We start from the raw sequence: 20,079 nt of genomic DNA on the forward strand, positions 1-20,079 counted from the left end.
TTCATGAGGCCGCAGCTAAGTAAGTAAAAGAATTTCCACGTTGCTCCGTCAGAAATCAAGGGTGCGATACCTCGTGGCGCGGTGTACAGTAGTGTACGGAGAAAATAAAACTCTTACGTCATATCCGATAACTCACGCGAGTCCGAGAGTTCGTTCCGAGAGCAGAACTTACGCGAAATTAATCAAACGGACGTAAACTGATTGCGAAATCCCCTTTCCGTTCTGGAAAGCGAAATTAATATCATCTTACGCGATATCGCGTAATCCGTCCGTAACCGAGGGAGACCGCGCAAGCGCGAATATGTATGTATATCGATATAGTAAATCACGTTCATTCTCGCGCGCGCCTGACAGCTCTCGCTGACGCTATCGCGGATCATATGTTGTTGGTCCCCGTGAAATGCGTGTCGCGGTTGCAGAGGCGAAGGAAATTAGATCATCTTGAATTGGTTGCTACAGCAATCTGGTCATCTCTGCGACGACAGTCGGAGAAAGAACGAAATTCGATGAATACAAAATAAACGCGGTTATTGATATCAAAATCTCTAATTATCTTGGACAATAAAAATTTATTTTTTAATACATTATTAAATTAATTAAATTTTAAAAATAATATTAATTATCAAATAAAATTTATAATAATGAATTATTCCTTTTCTAATTTTTATTCGTGTACTGAGAAAAAGATGCATCATACACTTTTATAAATTATTATTATTGTAACTATGCGAGGATAATTATTATCACGTTACTCCAGAACATACGAAGTATAAAATAAACGCGGTATTGGTTGTTTCATATCAAAATGTTCGGAAAAATCTCATTCTTGGACAATAAAAATTTATTTTTTAATATATTATTAAATTAATTAAATTTTAAAAATAATATTAATTATCAAATAAAATTTATAATAATGAATTATTCCTTTTCTAATTTTTATTCGTGTACTGAGAAAAAGATGCATCATACACTTTTATAAATTATTATTATTGTAACTATGCGAGGATAATTATTATCACGTTACTCCAGAACATACGAAGTATAAAATAAACGCGGTATTGGTTGTTTCATATTAAAATGTTCGGAAAAATCTAATTCTTGGACAATAAAAATTTATTTTTTAATACATTATTAAATTAATTAAATTTTAAAAATAATATTAATTATCAAATAAAATTTATAATAATGAATTATTCCTTTTCTAATTTTTATTCGTGTACTGAGAAAAAGATGCATCATACACTTTTATAAATTATTATTATTGTAACTATGCGAGGATAATTATTATCACGTTACTCCAGAACATACGAAGTATAAAATAAACGCGGTATTGGTTGTTTCATATTAAAATGTTCGGAAAAATCTAATTCTTGGACAATAAAAAAAATTTATTTTTTAATATATTATTAAATTAATTAAATTTTAAAAATAATATTAATTATCAAATAAAATTTATAATGAATTATTCCTTTTCTAATTTTTATTCGTGTACTGAGAAAAAGATGCATCATACACTTTTATAAATTATTATTATTGTAACTATGCGAGGATAATTATTATCACGTTACTCCAGAACATACGAAGTATAAAATAAACTGCGGTATTGGTTGTTTCATATCAAAATGTTCGGAAAAATCTCATTCTTGGACAATAAAAATTTATTTTTTAATATATTTTAAATTAATTAAACTTTAAAAATAATATTAATCAAATAAAATTTATAATAATGAATTATTCCTTCTCTAATTTTTATTCGTGTACTGAGAAAAAGATGCATCATACACTTTTATAAATTATTATTATTGTAACTATGCGAGGATAATTATTATCATGTTACTCCAGAACAAATACGACAAGGTTATTGATGTAAATGAAATTTGAATATCTGCAATTATAGAGAATATTTGAGTCATAATGAGTATTAGTGACATTAATACATATCATTTATGTATCCATTTAATATCACGACAATATATGTTGTAAAGTGTACTATATTATTCAATATTGGTTGTGCCAATAACGATTTAATTAATAATAGGATTAAACTGCAGTGTTTGTGGTGTCTCTAATCAAAATATGTCATACCATATAATATTGAAATACACAATAATTACTCTCCAAACGCGATTATCTCGGAGAAGTATAAATATCCCATTCCAAAGTTTCGTTCGAATAGACGATATTTTTTACGGGAAAAAATTCTTCCCAAGCAATCCCATTATCTGCGGATCGAGTTGATTCCATACGATTGCTGGCCCAAGTTTTGCCGCGTTACGCCATGCACACATCGGAAATTTCGATACATGCTCTCCACACGGAAGCGAGAGAGGCGCATTAAGGCGGTCCACGTTTTTATTAGCGGTATATATTGAACGAGACGCGAAGGGCAACGAGAGAGCAAGCAATACCATTAGGACCCCTAAACTTCGCAAACTCAATCCTATTGCTTCCCCCAATTTCCGTTGTTATTCCATCCCCCCATATTCTTCGAGTTCCGGAAAACTCTTCCACGCGACCTTCGAGAGAGCCTTTTTTTCGACTCAAAATATCGCGCGCGAAACTTGAACTTTTATTCTGCGCTTTCTCGCGCAAAAGCCGCGAAGACGTACAAGAATTCATCTCGCGGAGAAGCACGTTTCCGCCGTCGATTTTTCTCAGTAGCGGGATTTATAGAGAGATCCGCAATATATTTTATTTTTCTCCATCTATTCGCAAAGATATTTTTCAACATGATTTTTTTTTCTCCAACAAATAGGTAGAGAAGCAATCTTGCCGCAAAGAAAAATACCCGTTCGCTGTGAAATGAGTTTTGCCAGTTTTGAATTAAATATCGTATATAATGTAAATTAATGTCAGATTTCGTATAATAAAAAATATAATTGAGTAACGCATTTCCATCAGTCATAAATTAATTGCTTAAAATAAATTGAATTAAAAAAATATATAGTAAAATATTTATAAAATCAATCTTGCAGTCAAGCTAATTAAAATAATTGAAAATAATAAATGAAATTAGAAAATATGTAATAAAGCATTACATACATATATGTATATTGTTTATACAAACAAATTATCAATCTTAATACTTATTTCGAATTTTATATAGGAGACAGTTCATTACAAAATGCAAAAAACAGCCGCATATAAATCATACTATAATATCAATTAGATCTAATTAATGACCTTTTAATAAAGCACGCGCGGCAATGTGAAAATTAATGCATCCATCGAGGCGCAAAATAATGCAAATAACATTGCGATGTTAATTATCGATAAACCTTGACAGCGCATATATATCGCGGAGAGAAAGCGAGATGATCGATTAATATTTATCCGAATGACAAAGGTAAATTTTCAGTACGATATAAGAGACAACAGCAGGTTATCTTGAAACGATCATAATTTATGTATTAGTTATAAACGTCATATCAGCAGAGGCTATAAAACGTGGGAAAGTTTCACGCGAGACTTCTGAAGATTTCGAACGAATGACAGGCTTGACGTGTAACAATGTTAATGATGTATGTGTATCGATAAGAATTTATGATCGCGCGGCTTTATCGCTTTTCTTAGGAGGAAGACGAACTTGAGAACTCCTGAACGGTCGGAACGTATTGGAACTTTATGCCGCCTTTGAATCTTTCATGATGTAAAAAGGCGTCGGACAGCGTACGAGGATAGATTGCACCTTAGGTGGGTCAAGTGAATTTCGCTGGATGCAGGTATATCTCGCGATTCTGCGGCTCGTGGAAATTGCCAATTACATATCAGTCCAGTAAAATTAGACTTAAAACTTCAAAAAAATTATAATCAAGCTGAATTTTTGTGGAGACCTTTATTTCGATGTTCTATAAAGAAATCCTGAAAAGTACCCTTAATTTCAGCCAGAGCGTTTTTTTATGGGTGGTAAAAGGAGGTAAATTTTAGTTTTTTGCCATTATCTTGAAAACTATCGATTTTTCGAGAAAAATAGTTATTATGAAAATTGTAGCTCATGAAATTCTCGACAAAAAAGGTCATTATACTTTTTTTCGTACAACTAATCGTTTTTGAGTAAAACGTGCGGTAAAGTTGCAATATTTCTAATTTAATCACATTTAATATTATAGTAAAATGTACACATTTTCTTTCAGAGACTTAATTCGCTCTATATTTTCGAAACGATCAATTCCACGAAAAAAAGTGTAATGACTTTTTTTTGTGGGGAATTTTCTGAGTTACAATTTTGATAATAACTATTTTTCTCGAAAAATTGATAGTTTTCGAGATAATGCCAAAAAAAACTAAAATTTACCCCTCATAAAAAAACCTGACTGAAATTAAGGGTATTTTTCAGAATTTCATTCGAAAATCGAAATAAAGGCTCTACAAAAATTCAGCTTGATCCTAATTTTTTTGAAGTCAAAGTCTAACTTTACTATGGACTATATTGACTGTACAAAGGATCTTGAAGAGTCGTATTTTTATATAAATATATATGTATATATACACTGAAAAAAAATTAACTTGACTAAACCTTTCAACTACACATTATTTTGTTAACTAAACATATAAATATTTAAATTAAATATAACATATTAAATCTAACAAAACGTATATTTGATTTAAATACTAATATATGTTCAATCAATAAAATAGTAATTTAGTCGAGTTAACACATTTTTTTTCAGTGTATATATTTTTTCTCCAATGACAAAAAATCAAATTAGAATAATTTCACATATAAAACTCGATCAAAATGTTCCAAAAGCAAATTAAAGATTTCAAATTGCGAAATTCGATGAAATTATCGAGTATTCGATATTTCACGGTGTACCATCATATTTTTTTTATGAAGCTGCGATGGTATATAACTGGTAGGTGGAACGAATTGAGGTTGGATTACTTTTCGCAGGAAATTACTGAAGATATCCGGCGACGGAAATGGATTCCTTCTATCTTACTTTGATCGCGTACACGTTAACAAGAAATCGTATAAGATATGTGCTCCTTACTTACCTTCAGCATCCTTTAAGAATTACGATCGTAATAAAATAGATATTTTCAGATACATCAAGAAATCATGTACGCGGTAATCAATCTTCCTTCGTTCAGATTAATTGGATGTGAAAGTTTTTTATTCTATGGATGATTACGTTGTACGACCATTTTATTTAATTTTTTTTTTATAGACAGAAAGAAAGAAATATATTGCTACGTCTCTCGCAGATACATATCGCAAATAAATCTCGCGGTTTTTCTTCGATAAAGTAACTGTCAGTTTGAATGTATGTAACATGGGATACCGCGTGAATTTCCTCCGGATCGTTTGCAAGGAATAATAATAATATTCGACGAGAAAATCACGTTATTGGGCTGCCAATAATAAGTAATGTATAAGCGAACTGACAGGCCAATTTCTGTGTCCTCTTTATTTCTTCCCGTCGTCCTCTCTCTCGTTTCGAAGAAGGACCTGTCTCGCGAGAGGACTGTCTGACGGCAAATCGTATTCGACAATTGTTGCATTATTTAGAAACGCTTCGAGAAACTTGTCTGGACGTCTGATCGACAACGAGAACTTATTCCACGAGACATTTCGCGACTCTAAGAGACTTTCTCGATCGACGAAGGGAGTCGAATAAATATTGCAAAACGATAATACACCGATCAAGCTTCCTTTAGATAATATTATGTAATATATTTATGGTTAAATATAATTCTCTAATTTAAAAAACACGATAATATGTCCCTAAAAAATTCTTATTTATGATTAAATATATTTCTCCAATTTAAAAAACACGATAATGTCCCTAAAAAATTCAGGAACAAAATAATATGTCCCTAAAAAATTATTTTTATTGTAAAATTCTTATTTATGATTAAATATATTTCTCCAATTTAATTTAAAAAACACGATAATATGTCCCTAAAAATTCAGGAACAAAATATGTCCCTAAAAAATTCTTTTACGACGGCGACGTTTTAGATAGTATATTGTATTATATAACGAGGATTTCATTTATATATATCGCGTCTATATTTATGATTAAATACATTTCTCTAATTTAAAAAACACGATAATATGTCCCTAAAAATTCAGAAACAAAATAATATGTCCCTAAAAAATTCTTTTTACGACGGCGACGTAGTCGCCAGGAATGAAATACTAAGGGTAGTAGATATTAAACTGACTACACTGGCTGTCTATTAGATTTGTTAAACTATATTTATTGACGTTTCGACCATACGGGCTGTGGTCCTTTTCAAAATTACAATAGAAGCATTCTAGAAATTAATGTACATGCAATCAGAATCAACATTTAAATTGAAAACGTGAAATGTAACAAATGAGACTTACAATGAGTTACTGCATATCGTATTGACATTTAAAAGTACGCTCCGGTGAGACTTAACTTAAGATCGGATGGTAAATTAACTGCGTTTCACTTGTGTCATCTGCCACAACTGAACACACTGTACTAACGAATAATAAACACGTGAAATAGAAGAAAAAAGAGAAATAGCCGAATGTACTTTATCAAGAAATTGAATTCCACTATCAATTTACAGAAATGACACTGAACGCTTTAGTACGATATATGACAGTTTGTTTAGAAAATTGAAGTAAAAAATTTTTAACATACATTGTTGGGAGCTATTATTAGTAGTTATTATTGGTATGTTAAGGCAGGATGACATCAGCGAAACCGATTATATCTATTTATTTATTTATTTATTTATTTTTATTATCTTATACTTTTTATATTATATTTTATTTCTTATTTTTATTTTTATATTTTATTTTAGTAATTTGCCATATGGTACATCACAATTTAGCGAGAATGTAAATATTGTAACTTTTAACTTTGAATAATTTTCTCGGTCGTGTTTATCGTTAGTACAGTGTGTTCAGTTGGTGGCAAGATGACACAAGTGAAACGCAGTTAATTTACCATTCGATCTTACAGTTAAGTCTCACCGGAGCGTACTTTTAAATGTCAATAACGATATGCAGTAACTCATTGTAAGTCTCATTTGTTACATTTCACGTTTTCAATTTAAATGTTGATTCTGATTGCATGTACATTAATTTCTAGAATGCTTCTATTGTAATTTTGAAAAGGACCACAGCCCGTATGGTCGAAACGTCAATAAATATAGTTTAACAAATCTAATAGACAGCCAGTGTAGTCAGTTTAATATCTACTACGATAATATGTCCCTAAAAATTCTTTTTACGACGGCGACGTTTTAGATAGTATATTGTATTATATAACGAGGATTTCATTTATATATATCGCGTCTATATTTATGATTAAATATATTTCTCTAATTTAAAAAAACACGATAATATGGTCCCTAAAAATTCAGGAACAAAATAATATGTCCCTAAAAAATTCTTTTTACGACGGCGACGTTTTAGATGATATTGTATTATATAACGAGGATTTCATTTATATATATCGCGTCTATATTTATGATTAAATACATTTCTCTAATTTAAAAAACACGATAATATGTCCCTAAAAATTCAGGAACAAAATATATCCCTAAAAAATTCTTTTACGACGGCGACGTTTTAGATAGTATATTGTATTATATAACGAGGATTTCATTTATATATATCGCGTCTATATTTATGATTAAATACATTTCTCTAATTTAAAAAACACGATAATATGTCCCTAAAAATTCAGAAACAAAATAATATGTCTCTAAAAAATTCTTTTTACGACGGCGACGTTTTATAGATGATATTGTATTATATTACGACGGCGACGTTTTATAGATGATATTGTATTATATAACGAGGATTTCATTTATATATATCGCGTCTATATTTATGATTAAATATATTTCTCTAATTTAAAAAACACGATAATATGTCCCTAAAAATTCTTTTTACGACGGCGACGTTTTAGATAGTATATTTTATTATATAACGAGGATTTCATTTATATATATCGCGTCTATATTTATAATTAAATATATTTCTCTAATTTAAAAAACACGCCCCTAAAAAATTCTTTTTACTGTACAACGCTACAATGCGCATAAAATGCGAAAACAGAATCGGCAAAATATGTGTAAGAATTGAAGGTACTCACATGGCGCTGCGAGTATCGGGTATGTCCCGATTGCTCGGAAGACCGTCGGAAGCTTCCTGATTGAATTTATTCCTCGCGTATGGATCCTCGCCCGCACGCAGACCTCCTCTCGAAACGTACCTGTTGCTCAAAGAAAATTATCGCTATGCTATATCCCGTCGTTATATTTCTTCATAGCGCGTTTCAAATACTCCGGATGAGAACAAACGCGTCGAGAGAAAAAAAAACCACATCTATCACGATTATAACCGTACGTTCGAGACCGCAATATATAATTGCGGGATAACAGCCGAGAGAATGAAACATTCCAGGACGTAAATGCAACGAGCAATAATGGCGGCGCCCGGAAATGTCCCCTGGAAGCTGCCTCGCGACGAGATGCAATTTCTAGTCGGTCTGGTCGGAAAGTTAACACGTACGAAGAGACGAGGAGGAGGCACCCGGAGAATATATATGTATAATATAGGTTCTTGCGCCGCCGAAATAATTAATACCGCGGAGAAGATGTGCCCGAAGTGAAAAGTCGAGTTGCGAGTCTACGAGGATTAATATTGCATTCTTGCGAGCCGCCTTTCGCTTATGCTTGTGCTTATGCGCGACGAGAAAATATCCTACGAGAGACGCACGGCTGAAGTTTTCGAAGTGTATCCGCTAAGCTGATTATCACTCACCCCTGCTCGTCGAAGTAATTCCACGTCACCCTCGGATCCGGCGTGGGCGCCGGCAGCAGCTCGGATGACATTACAATGGCGGTGCCGTCCGGGTCCACGTAGCCGCCGGAATTCCCGCCGGCGGTGAGAGCCAGAGACGCGGGCTCCTTCAGCCGCAGGGCTCTGTTTTCGTTCTGCTGACAGAGAAACATTTGTTTCATTTAGAATTATATCTCGTAAAGTCAGGTATAAAGGGAATTAGGCGCGACAAAATTGTTTTTCAATTACTCGAATTATTTCAAATGAATTATTTAATTATTTCCGGTCGTTCCTTTGGAATCATCTTCAAGATATTGATCAGGGTGTTCAGGCAGATTCAATGAAAAAAATTCCCTGATTTTTTTCAGATTTTTCAGAAATTTATTTTTTCCCTGACTTTTTAGTTTTTTTTTTTTTTTTTTCAAATATATAATTTGTATAATGTCTATATGATAAATCAATTAAATCTTAAATTATGAAATTTTCGAGATATTTTTGTCAACAATGAAAAAGTTCGGAAGTTAAAACAAAAATTTAAATCAATTATACAATCTGCATTTTATACGATAATCGAAACAACCATGTCACTATAAACTATTTAAATGTGATCACCTTTTTTATTTATATTATATCAGATTTTTTAATTTTATCTCTATTAGGTAAACACATTGAAATAAAATAACACGATGGTAAAAATATAAATTAATGAACACGCTGTAAATGAATTGATTTTTAACACAGAAAATTAGCGTGCTAGGAATCAAGGAAAAATTTATATTTATTTAATAAAATATTTCAAATTATTAAGACAAATATAGAATAATGCGAAAAAATCCAGATAAATAATAAAATTCCCTGACTTTTTCAGATTTTCCAAGAGCAGAAATTAATTTTTTCCCTGACTTTTTAGTATTATTTTTTCCAAATATATAACTTGCATATGTCTATATAATAAATCAATTAAATATTAAATCTGAAATTCTCAAGATATTTTTGTCAACAATGGAAAAGTTCGGAAGTTAAAACAAAAATTTAAATCAATTATACTAAAAAAGTTATTATATTAAATAAGTTTTGATATATAAATCAGGTAAAAATTAAAATAAAAAGAGTTGTGAATCGGCCACAGATATTAAGTGCAACAAAATTATTTTTTAATTCCTCTTTAATTAAAACATTTTGAACATCTAATATCTACGTCTGGCTCCTTTAGCCTTTTTTAATTTTACCTGATTTTGTATTTATATATCAGAGTCTTTTCAATTTATTATTTCATCTCATAAGAATTTATCCGTCACAAATTTCACAAATTACACCATGATCAAATGCATTTCTATATTAGACAACGATAATAAATATTTGTAGAATAAATATTTTGTTGTCATTCGATAAATTAATTTTCATTAACTCTGTCAACGAACGGATATCCGAGTACAAAGCAAATTTAAATATTAAAGTTGTAAATCCAGACAAAATTACTTTTTCAATTCCTTTATACTAATTTTGTATCCTCTATACCAAAAAAAGTATAAAACAATTAAAAAATAATGTCACATCTATGCCTGGTTCTATATCTGAAAATATATTTATATACAACCTATCAGAACCTTTTCGATTTATGTTAAAACTTCATCGAAACTTTTTTTCGCCCAACACAAAATACAACAGAGCCTTTCTATGAAACGCAATTTTCCCGAAAAATAAAAAAAAAATTCGATGCCAGCAGTTGCTATACAGATGCTACACAATGCAATATGTCAGAAAAATATAATTGGTACCCGTGCATTGATGGAATAAAAAATTGTGCATTTAACAGAAGGGGTTAGTTTTCATCAATTTGGGAAACTACGCGTTTGAGACTATACCCCGTAGATGATATGTTCATACATAGTTACATGGTTCGAATATATGAAATATCGTATCTCCGCGTTATATAGCGCAGTTACACTGTATATCTCTGTTCTCCAGTTCAACACCATCTTGCCATCCAAGCAATTCCTCGGGATCGACAGGATGGTCTTGGTCCTTTGTAACTCGACCTCGACGACTCCCAGCCTCTCTCTCCCCGACCACTTGGCTCCGATGTTGGGAGTCAATTGTAAGGCAAAGACGGTCCGTTCTCCGTGTACTGACACATCATCGATATACGCCGTATTGATTTCGAATCCGGCTGCTGCCGGAGGTTCCCTTAGGTATCGCGTTCTCCCTATTGCCTTTGCACGGCGGACACATTGTGCCGCCGTCAATATGTGGGTCGTTGAATTTTGCTCATTACAAACGGTTGAAAAATTTGGGTTCAATTTAACAAACGATCTACACACTGTAAAAAAATATGTAATATATTACACAAAAATATGTAAAACTGCATAAATAATAAGTGTAAAATTACACGATAAATAATAGAAATGATTACCTTTTCATTATTTATCATGTAATTTTACATTTATTATTTATGTAATTTTACGTATTTTTAATGTAATTTTACAAAATTTTTTTACAATGCACACAGAAAAAAAGGAATCCTTGATTCAAGTATATTTTTATTCTTGAACGCTATTTGATTGATTTAAGCATAGAATGCTCTTTGTAAATTTTTATTTGCCTTAATAATAAATAAGTTTGTGTGAAGTATATTTTATCCTTAAGATATATTCTTGTTTTAAAAATTGCGTATGGTAAAAACAAACTTAGTCACATTTGAACTAAGAATTATTATATATATTGAAACGTATTTTTAATGTAATTTTACAAAATTTTTTTACAGTGCACACAGAAAAAAAGGAATCCTTAATTCAAGTATATTTTTATTCTTGAACGCTATTTGATTGATTTAAGCATAGAATGCTCTTTGTAAATTTTTATTTGCCTTAATAATAAATAAGTTTGTGTGAAGTATATTTTATCCTTAAGATATATTCTTGTTTTAAAAATCGCGTATGGTAAAAACAAACTTAATAACATTTGAACTAAGAATTATTATACACAGTAAAAAAAATTGTGTTAAATTTAACACATTTCACATGTCCCAATTTATCCACTCTAATTTTAATGTTAATTTAACAGAAAACAATTATGTAATTAAATAACACACGTAATATGTGAAAAAATAACACAAAAAAATATAATATAAGCAAAAATTCGTACATTTTTATTTAAATGTGTTGTTTTAACACTTAAAAATAGTGAATATTAACTCAACAGACAAATGTCAAAATAACATAACGACAATATGTTATATTAACATAAGAGTATGTTAAAATTTTAACACAAAAATTTCTACACAAGATAATTTCAACAGAAATACGAAATGTTTTTTACCGTGTATATACAATACTTGAAAGTACCGCTTATATCCGATGCTCACTTGTCACTTGTCCTTGCAATATTTATAAGTAAATTTCAGCTTCAACCAAGAATATTTTGCACTTTGTTTTAAGGATAAATTATCCTTTATCCAAAATTATTTATATTTGGCGCTATTATAAGGATAAAATACACTTGAATCAAGGCATATTTGCATTCTTTCAAGGATACTGTTTTTTCTGTGCACAAATTCTTGGTAATCCAACATACACTGAGAAAAAAAATACTGTTAAATCAACAACATCGATGCAGTTAAATTTTATTTTGTTACTTCAATGACATTATTAATCAAATCAAGACGTTTATGCTTTTGGTTCACAAATTGAAATATTGAATCCACTGCATATGTTTCTGGCAGTCGATGTTTAATTGAATCAACAGCATTTTTTTCTCAGTGATATGGATGTATGTTAAATGGGGGTACGAATACTGTGTTAATATTTTAACACAAAATAAAAGCAAAACTTCAAGTAATTTAAAATAAATTTTATGTAAAATTAACATAGTTTTAATATAAACATTGACTAGAAATATGTTGATTTTACACAGAATTTTCTCTTAGAATTTACCCTGAAAATCATAGTAATTGTGCGACAATATGATATTGGAAGAATTTTATAACAGTTTCCCTGATTAATATTTACCATAATAAAAATATTAATATGTACATATGTAGTAAAATTTACTATATAAAATTTACTATGTACATATTAATATTAATAATATTAATAATATTAATTTACTATGTACATATTAATATTTTTACCATGATTTTCAGGATAAATTGTAAAAGAAAATTCTCTCCGTGTAGATTTTATCATCCTCACTTATAGCATAAAATAAAAAATCTATAATTTTTTCTGTAAATTAAAAAAAAAAATCTTGTCACTAATAAAACATATTTATTGTGTAAAATTAAAAATAAGTGCGCATTGCGTTACTTTTACACTTTTTTTCAGTTGTTTTAATAATTTAACATTTAAGTTCAATTAACACAACAAAAATATATTAAATTAAGACATAAATCTGTTAAACATTTAAGAGAAAATTTTCACGGGGGATGTTTTTACCAAGAAAACACAAATTTTCCAATTGTGTAGATTTCTTCGAGCCTCTTGTTCGGTCAAGTCGCGAAATTTTTCGGGGATAACAGCGAATCTTTTAGCGGAGGCGTAGACATGACCCCCAGGTAAAGAGGTACGTGGTTCAACTTAAAATCGTCTTTATTTGCGCGAGAGGAAAACGTAAACGTGGCGCTTGGACAATCGCTCGGATTACCCTCGTCGGGGACACGTATGTCTTAACGATGAATAGACGGACGTCTGTGGAATATTTAAGTAGAGAATATCTTCTGGTTCATCGCTCTTAATTTTTTTATCAATTTAATTAATTTCATCGGGACAGTTAAGAATATAAGAGCAGAAAGGTAAAAATATATATTATAAATTATTTTAAAAAATTTTTATATTAGTCATAATTATATTAGATTATTCAATATGTTATTACAATAATTGTTTTAATATTCTGATTTAATTAATTTCATCGGGACAGTTAAGAATATAAGAGCACACGAAAGATAAAAATATATATTATAAATTATTTTAAAAAATTATTATATTAGTCATAATTATATTAGATTATTCAATAAATTATTACAATAATTATTTTAATATTCTGATTCTCTCTGAATCGCGATACAGGATATGACTTTAAATGAATCTCCAATTTAAGTGAAATATTGATAATAACTTGTGTAATTATACACGATATCGTAAAAACATGGAATTGCAAGAGGGAGATTAACAATGTAGAACTTAACCAGTGGGATTATTCCTCTCTGGAATATCAAACAGCGGAAAAGACACAGCGATCGATTGTCGATGGAAAAAAAAGGAAGAAAGGGCAAGAATAAGCGCTCTAAAAAAACCTATGCAAAAAGAGTAAATGACGATAAGTGCATCTGTACCAGAGCCATTAAATGCGTCGCATTGCAAGCCGATCGTTAGCTTCGCCGCAAATTCTTCTTCCGTCCCGAATCATCCCCTTTTTCCTGGCCCCCATCGACTACGATCCAAATGGCAGTGTTTTCCACGCGGAAAGACACGGATCGTTAACCTTATAGCGTCGATCTCACGCGCGACAACGTCGCGATAAAAGAACGCGAATCGAAGCGGAGGAGTATAAAATAGCGAAGCAGGGTGTCCAGCAGATTCAATGAAAAAAAGTTCCTTGATACTTCTTCAGATTTTCCAAGACCAGAAATTAATTTGTTCTCTGATTGTTTAGTATTATTTTTCCCAAATATATAATTTGCATAGATCTATATGATAAATCTATATTAAATGTTAAATCATGAAATCCTTGAGATATTTTTGTCAACAATAAAAAGGTTCGCAAGTTAAAAAAAACAACAATTTAAATCAATTATACAATCTGCATTATGTCACTATAAACTATTTAAATGTAATCACCTTTTTTATTTATATTATATCAAATTTTATTTTTAATATATTTTAACAAATTATAATACATATATTTTAATACATTTAATGGTATCCAATATCACAACAAAACTTTTAAATAAAACATTTCCAATAAAATTAATGTATTAATTTTTAATAAAAAAATGAATTAAAATGAAGTTCTCGAACAATATTATAATTCTTGAGCAATGTTATAATATATTTTGAAATATATAACACACATTGAAATAAAATAACACGACGATGAAAATATAAATGAACGAACACGCTGTAGAGAAATCGATTTATAACAACACAGAAAATTAGCGAGCTGGGAGTCAAGGAGAAGTTTATATTTATTTAATAAAAAATTTCAAATTATTAAGACAAATGTGGAATAATGTGAAAAAAATTAGATAAATAGTAAAATTCCCTGACAATTCCAGATTTATAAAATTCCCTGACAATGGCCGGTTTCCAGATTTTCCTGACTAGACACGCTAAACACCCTGTGATGGGGGATGGAGAAAAAGAGAGCTGACGAAGGAATAAAAGGATGACGAGAGGGTGGGGATGCACAGAGACGCACAATCGACGTTGATGAAATATTAATTCACCGGTTGCGGGAATTAAACCGGAAACGCGCAGCTCCCGGACGGCCAGCTGTTGCATCCAGGTTCCATCCGGTGGCGTTCGCCACGTGACGCCGCCAACAGCCGCGAATAAAACTCGATAAAGTGCCCTCGATACGATCAGTCACCGACGAGGGGTCGTCGAAAGCAAAAGTGTACCGTGGCGTGAATCAATATTTTTATTGTTTTTACGCCTCCCTCTCTCTCTCTCTCTCATTCTCCTCATCTTCCTTGCTTTCGTTACATGTGCTATAATAATTTATATATCGGATGTATTGTCAATCGCGTGTGTATTTTGTAAATTAATTATAATTAATTAATTAATATATGAATTTTACGTGCGCCTCTTAGATTCGTCAATAAATGACAGATGACAGATAGAATAGAGATAGGATGACAGATGATAGATTTAAAGATATACAAGTTTAAAAAAAATTGCGTGTGTATTTTGTAAATTAATTTTAATGAATTAATTCATATATGTATTTTACGTGCGCCTCTTAGATTCGTCAATAGATGACAGATGACAGATAGAATAGAGATAGGATGACAGATGATAGATTTAAAGATACAATTTAAAAAAAATCGCGTGTGTATTTTGTAAACTAATTATAATTAATTAATTAATATATGAATTTTACGTGCGCCTCTTAGATTCGTCAATAAATGACAGATGACAGATAATAGATTTAAAGATATACAAGTTTAAAAAAAATCGCGTGTGTATTTTGTAAATTAATTTTAATGAATTAATTCATATATGTATTTTACGTGCGTCTCTTAGATTCGTCAATAAATGACAGATGACAGATAGAATAGAGATAGGATGACAGATGATAGATTTAAAGATACAATTTAAAAAAAAAATCGCGTGTGTATTTTGTAAATTAATTATAATTAATTAATTCATATATGTATCTTATGTGCATCTCTTATGTTAGATCCGTCAATAATAAATGACAGATGACAGATAGAATAGAGGTAGGATGACAAATGATAAATTTAAAGGTACAATTTAAAAAAAAATTACATCAATTTTCACGAGTTACGGGCGAAATTTCTGAATAGAAAGGACATTTTTGATTAAAATCGTCGAATACATAGAGATTATTAACATATAGTTTAATTCCACATTTAGCGTTTGTAATTACGGAATTATGTGCCGCGTCTCACATCGGAATTGACAATTTCACGCCCGTGACATATTGGCAATATTAGCGCACTGTCAGTAATATCGGTTTCCGGTTTCTCGTATCGGATTCCGGTGAAGGCAATCTAATAACGTCGTGTTACAGGTTTAACTGTGCGTGTAACTGTGTGATATTGGGACGCAAGACATCGCATAGGGAGAGATGATCCAGAATTTAAACGTCTTCGGTTTGAAAGCTCTCATCCGGCAATCAGAGAAGCTGCGGGATGTAGAGTGTATCCCTTTTATCGCACACATACATACACGTTAATACACCTAACTTGTGTAAAAGACCGACATATACAGGGTGTCCAATTTTAAATAACGCATTGCTATTCATTGAAAACAGATTTCCATCAAAAAAGTTATATAGAATTTCGAGGAGGAAGTCTTATGTAATGTTTACACGAATCGATTTGTGGAAGAAAATCATGGTGATATCGTTTAAAAAAATAATGACGACCTCGAAATCTCGAAGATGCCTCAACCTGGAATGAGACAAGATGTTTTCGAAAGCCTACAACTCTTGTATAAAAGATTTTTCGATGAAAACCTTGGTTTTCGAAAAATAGCAATGCGTTAATTAAAATAAAACACCCTATATAACCGTAATAATTTCTGTAATAATCCTGCATATAATTCCATACTTTAGTACGTGAAATTAAACTAATTAAATGAACTAATTATTATTCGTAACATATTTAAGTAATTAAAAGCACAGGATTATAAAAAATCAATGGCATCCCTAGAACTTCTCATCATGTAAGTTAAAAAGAACACAAAATGATTACATAATCTCACGATATTTTTTATATATTTTTACCATATTTATATTACACACAAAGATAGATGTAACGGTCTCGACATCGCTCGATATTGGGAGACAAACACGTACATCGATTACATGAATCATAAACCGGATCGATCGTTCCGCGAGTAAATCGAGAAAAATGTACCGTAATCTTTTACCGAGACTTGTTTTTATCGCGTATATTCCGAGACAAATTTTTCTCCCGTTGCTTTTACGAGCATAATCGCCGTATCGCGAAGATATAATTATTTTATTTTTTATTTTATTTTTTTTTATTTTTGCGCGACGCACATACGTGATTTCCATAAAATTCATCGCATATACGCACCGATGCAACGATACCGCGAATCCGGAAGTGGCCAAGTGCATGCACGGAACAATATGAGATCACACATCCATTTGCAACGAAATCGCAGAAATACGCAAAAGAGACATTGAAGTGGACAATAAAAAAAAGGAAGAAAAAAAGAGAAAGAGAGATAGAGAAACAGAGCATGTCGGATCGACAGGATTCGCGGGCCGCTGATGCGCGGCGGACGTGACGTAGCTTCGATTAATGATTAGGCTCGATTTATGCCGTTTAACAGCATCACTGTACCTAGCATAATTGTAGATCCTTCCAACATCAGAATTGCATACAATTTAACGGTTTCTTATTTCTCCGTATACATATTTTCTCTCCGTGAAAATGCTAAACGTTCGCGCATGCGCTGTATGTACATTTGACATTCTCATTTTTTTTTTAAATAATAGCTCAAAAAAAATTATGATATATTATAAATACAAATTCAGGTGCCAAAAGGATTAGTAAGAACCAGGCACAAATATTAGGCGCGACAAATTATTATAAATCCATCTATATTTATTACGATGATAAAATTATTTTGATTTAAATTTAAAAGGGCTCTGATATATAAATAAAAATTCAGATATAAAAAGAACCAGATATTAAATGCGACAAAATTATTTATAAATTCCCCTATGTTCATGTTTTAATGACAAAAATTATTTTTGAATTTCTCGATACTTATTTCAATAACAAAATTACCTCTAAATTCCTTTAGACTTAATTTTGACGACAAGAAATTCAAAAATAATTTTGATGACAAAATAAGTATAGAGAAATTTAAAACCAATTTTTGTTATCAATCACTGATGACAGAGAATATAGAGAAATTTAAATATAATTTTAATGACAAAATAAATACGGGGGAACTTGAAAATAATTGTGTCGCGCACCTAATATCTGTAATCTTTTTATTCTATTCGGCGAGGGAAGAAAACTCTCCGGGGAGATTAAGAAGAACTGAAAAGCTCTTGCAGAAGCAACAACAACAAAAAGACACTCTCGTCCGCGTGAAAAGAAAGCAAGTTAAAACTTAGCCCGTTAGCATCCAATAATGCTATTTACGCGCGTAATCGCCGAATCTCGCCGAGTCGTGTTGCTGATCGACTCGCGACGTCCGTCGATTTGCGCGCTCGCGTGCTTTAACTTTTCGCGCGAAATTAAGTATGCATTTCGCCCTCGCCTCTCGCATTAATTTGTCATTGTCACGGCACTTTCCCGACTTCATCGCGACGCGCCTGGATGTAGTTCGCACGAAGTTATATCATTTCCAAGTTAGTGATTATAACGTCGATTCATCACGAAACGACACGTTTTCTCGCGCGTTTCTGTATCAGTTAATGATTATCGATCGCTCCAAGTTTAAATTTCGAAAATAGCAAATCTTTTTCATTTAGCTTCTCGCAACTTTCGAGCAGATCCGAAGATGGAGTACAATTTTCTATGATTATTTGTATATCATTTTTTGATATGTCAAACGCGCAGAGACTCGAATGACATTTGAAGATTTATTTCCCCTGCAATTTTATGACGAATGACAGAGAGATATGTCATTGTCCCTCTCTTCTCCCTCTCCCGCCTTCGTTATTGTTCACTGTCATTCTGCGTGATTGCAGATATAACTGATGAAATCGATCGAACGCAATATCGCTAAGTGATTTCACGATTATTATCGACGAAGATTGCATTATTAATGCGGTCATTGCTGCAAGCTTGTGTGTACTCTGTAATAATGTAAACTAGTTACTGACGTGTGTACTATTATTAGGACGCTTTGATACGGATGCATAAAGCGATGGAAACAAGCTCATAACGTCATGAGTGATAAGCATGCATAAACACGAAAATAAAGAATTATTATTTATTTACGACTGTCCGATTAATTGCAAGATGTAATATTATGTAATTTAATTTTGACACCGCTGGATGAGAGATTTGTTGTTACAATTTATTACTTTACTATAATTTAGTATAAATTAAATTAATATATAATTGAAAAATCAATTAGCGCATCCTGATAAAGAGAGGTAAAATTATTTAATATTTTTCTTTTGGCTTAGCTTTTACTCCGGGATCAACAATGAAACTTTTGATTCTACTTTTATTTCTTTTTAATTTTTTATATTAAAATTTGTCTAATTTTCTTTTATTTTTTAAATATATTTTTTATATACTTAAAATTTTATCTCTTCATTATTTGAATGATTGTTCAATAGGCAGCGTTAAATCATGGAATCTGATCATAAATGATTTTTTTTTAATTTGGAAGAGAGGAGTTTTTTAAAAAGTATTTGTTATAAATAATAATATATTTTTGTATATATGCATATAAAAATTCATTACGTTTCGCAAAATTTTTTCACAACTTTTGAAATACTTTTGAAAAATATATTGTAAATGGCAAAAAAAATGCAGTTGTAACATTATCCAGGGGCGGCGACGACATCGTAATGCAGTTGGGATGACATTTCATTGCATTTCTAATTGCAGCGTGTCGCTC

At 31.1% G+C, this 20,079-nt stretch overlaps 1 protein-coding gene and 1 long non-coding RNA gene across 5 annotated transcripts in view; one reads left to right on the forward strand and one right to left on the reverse strand.

Moving 5' to 3' along the window:
- Positions 1-20,079, forward strand: part of LOC114945633 (uncharacterized) — a 149,364-nt gene that overhangs the window by 125,566 nt on the left and 3,719 nt on the right. The window lies entirely within an intron of this gene.
- Positions 1-20,079, reverse strand: part of Pgant2 (polypeptide N-acetylgalactosaminyltransferase 2) — a 357,271-nt gene that overhangs the window by 122,928 nt on the left and 214,264 nt on the right. For 2 of the 3 annotated variants that reach the window (XM_085486206.1, XM_085486202.1), the window contains exons 2-3: positions 8,759-8,931; positions 8,088-8,207 (exon numbers count right to left, since the gene is read on the reverse strand). In XM_085486206.1, the coding sequence (XP_085342332.1) occupies positions 8,088-8,207; positions 8,759-8,829 (191 nt within the window). In that variant the 5' untranslated portion in view covers positions 8,830-8,931. Of the gene's footprint in view, positions 1-8,087; positions 8,208-8,758; positions 8,935-20,079 lie in introns of all 3 variants that reach the window. The other variant, XM_085486199.1, reaches the window with a different exon arrangement.

Source organism: Nylanderia fulva, unplaced genomic scaffold, assembly GCF_048542155.1.
Source record: "Nylanderia fulva isolate GAGA-0341 unplaced genomic scaffold, ASM4854215v1 Scaffold11, whole genome shotgun sequence".
NCBI classification, from domain to species: domain Eukaryota; kingdom Metazoa; phylum Arthropoda; class Insecta; order Hymenoptera; family Formicidae; genus Nylanderia; species Nylanderia fulva.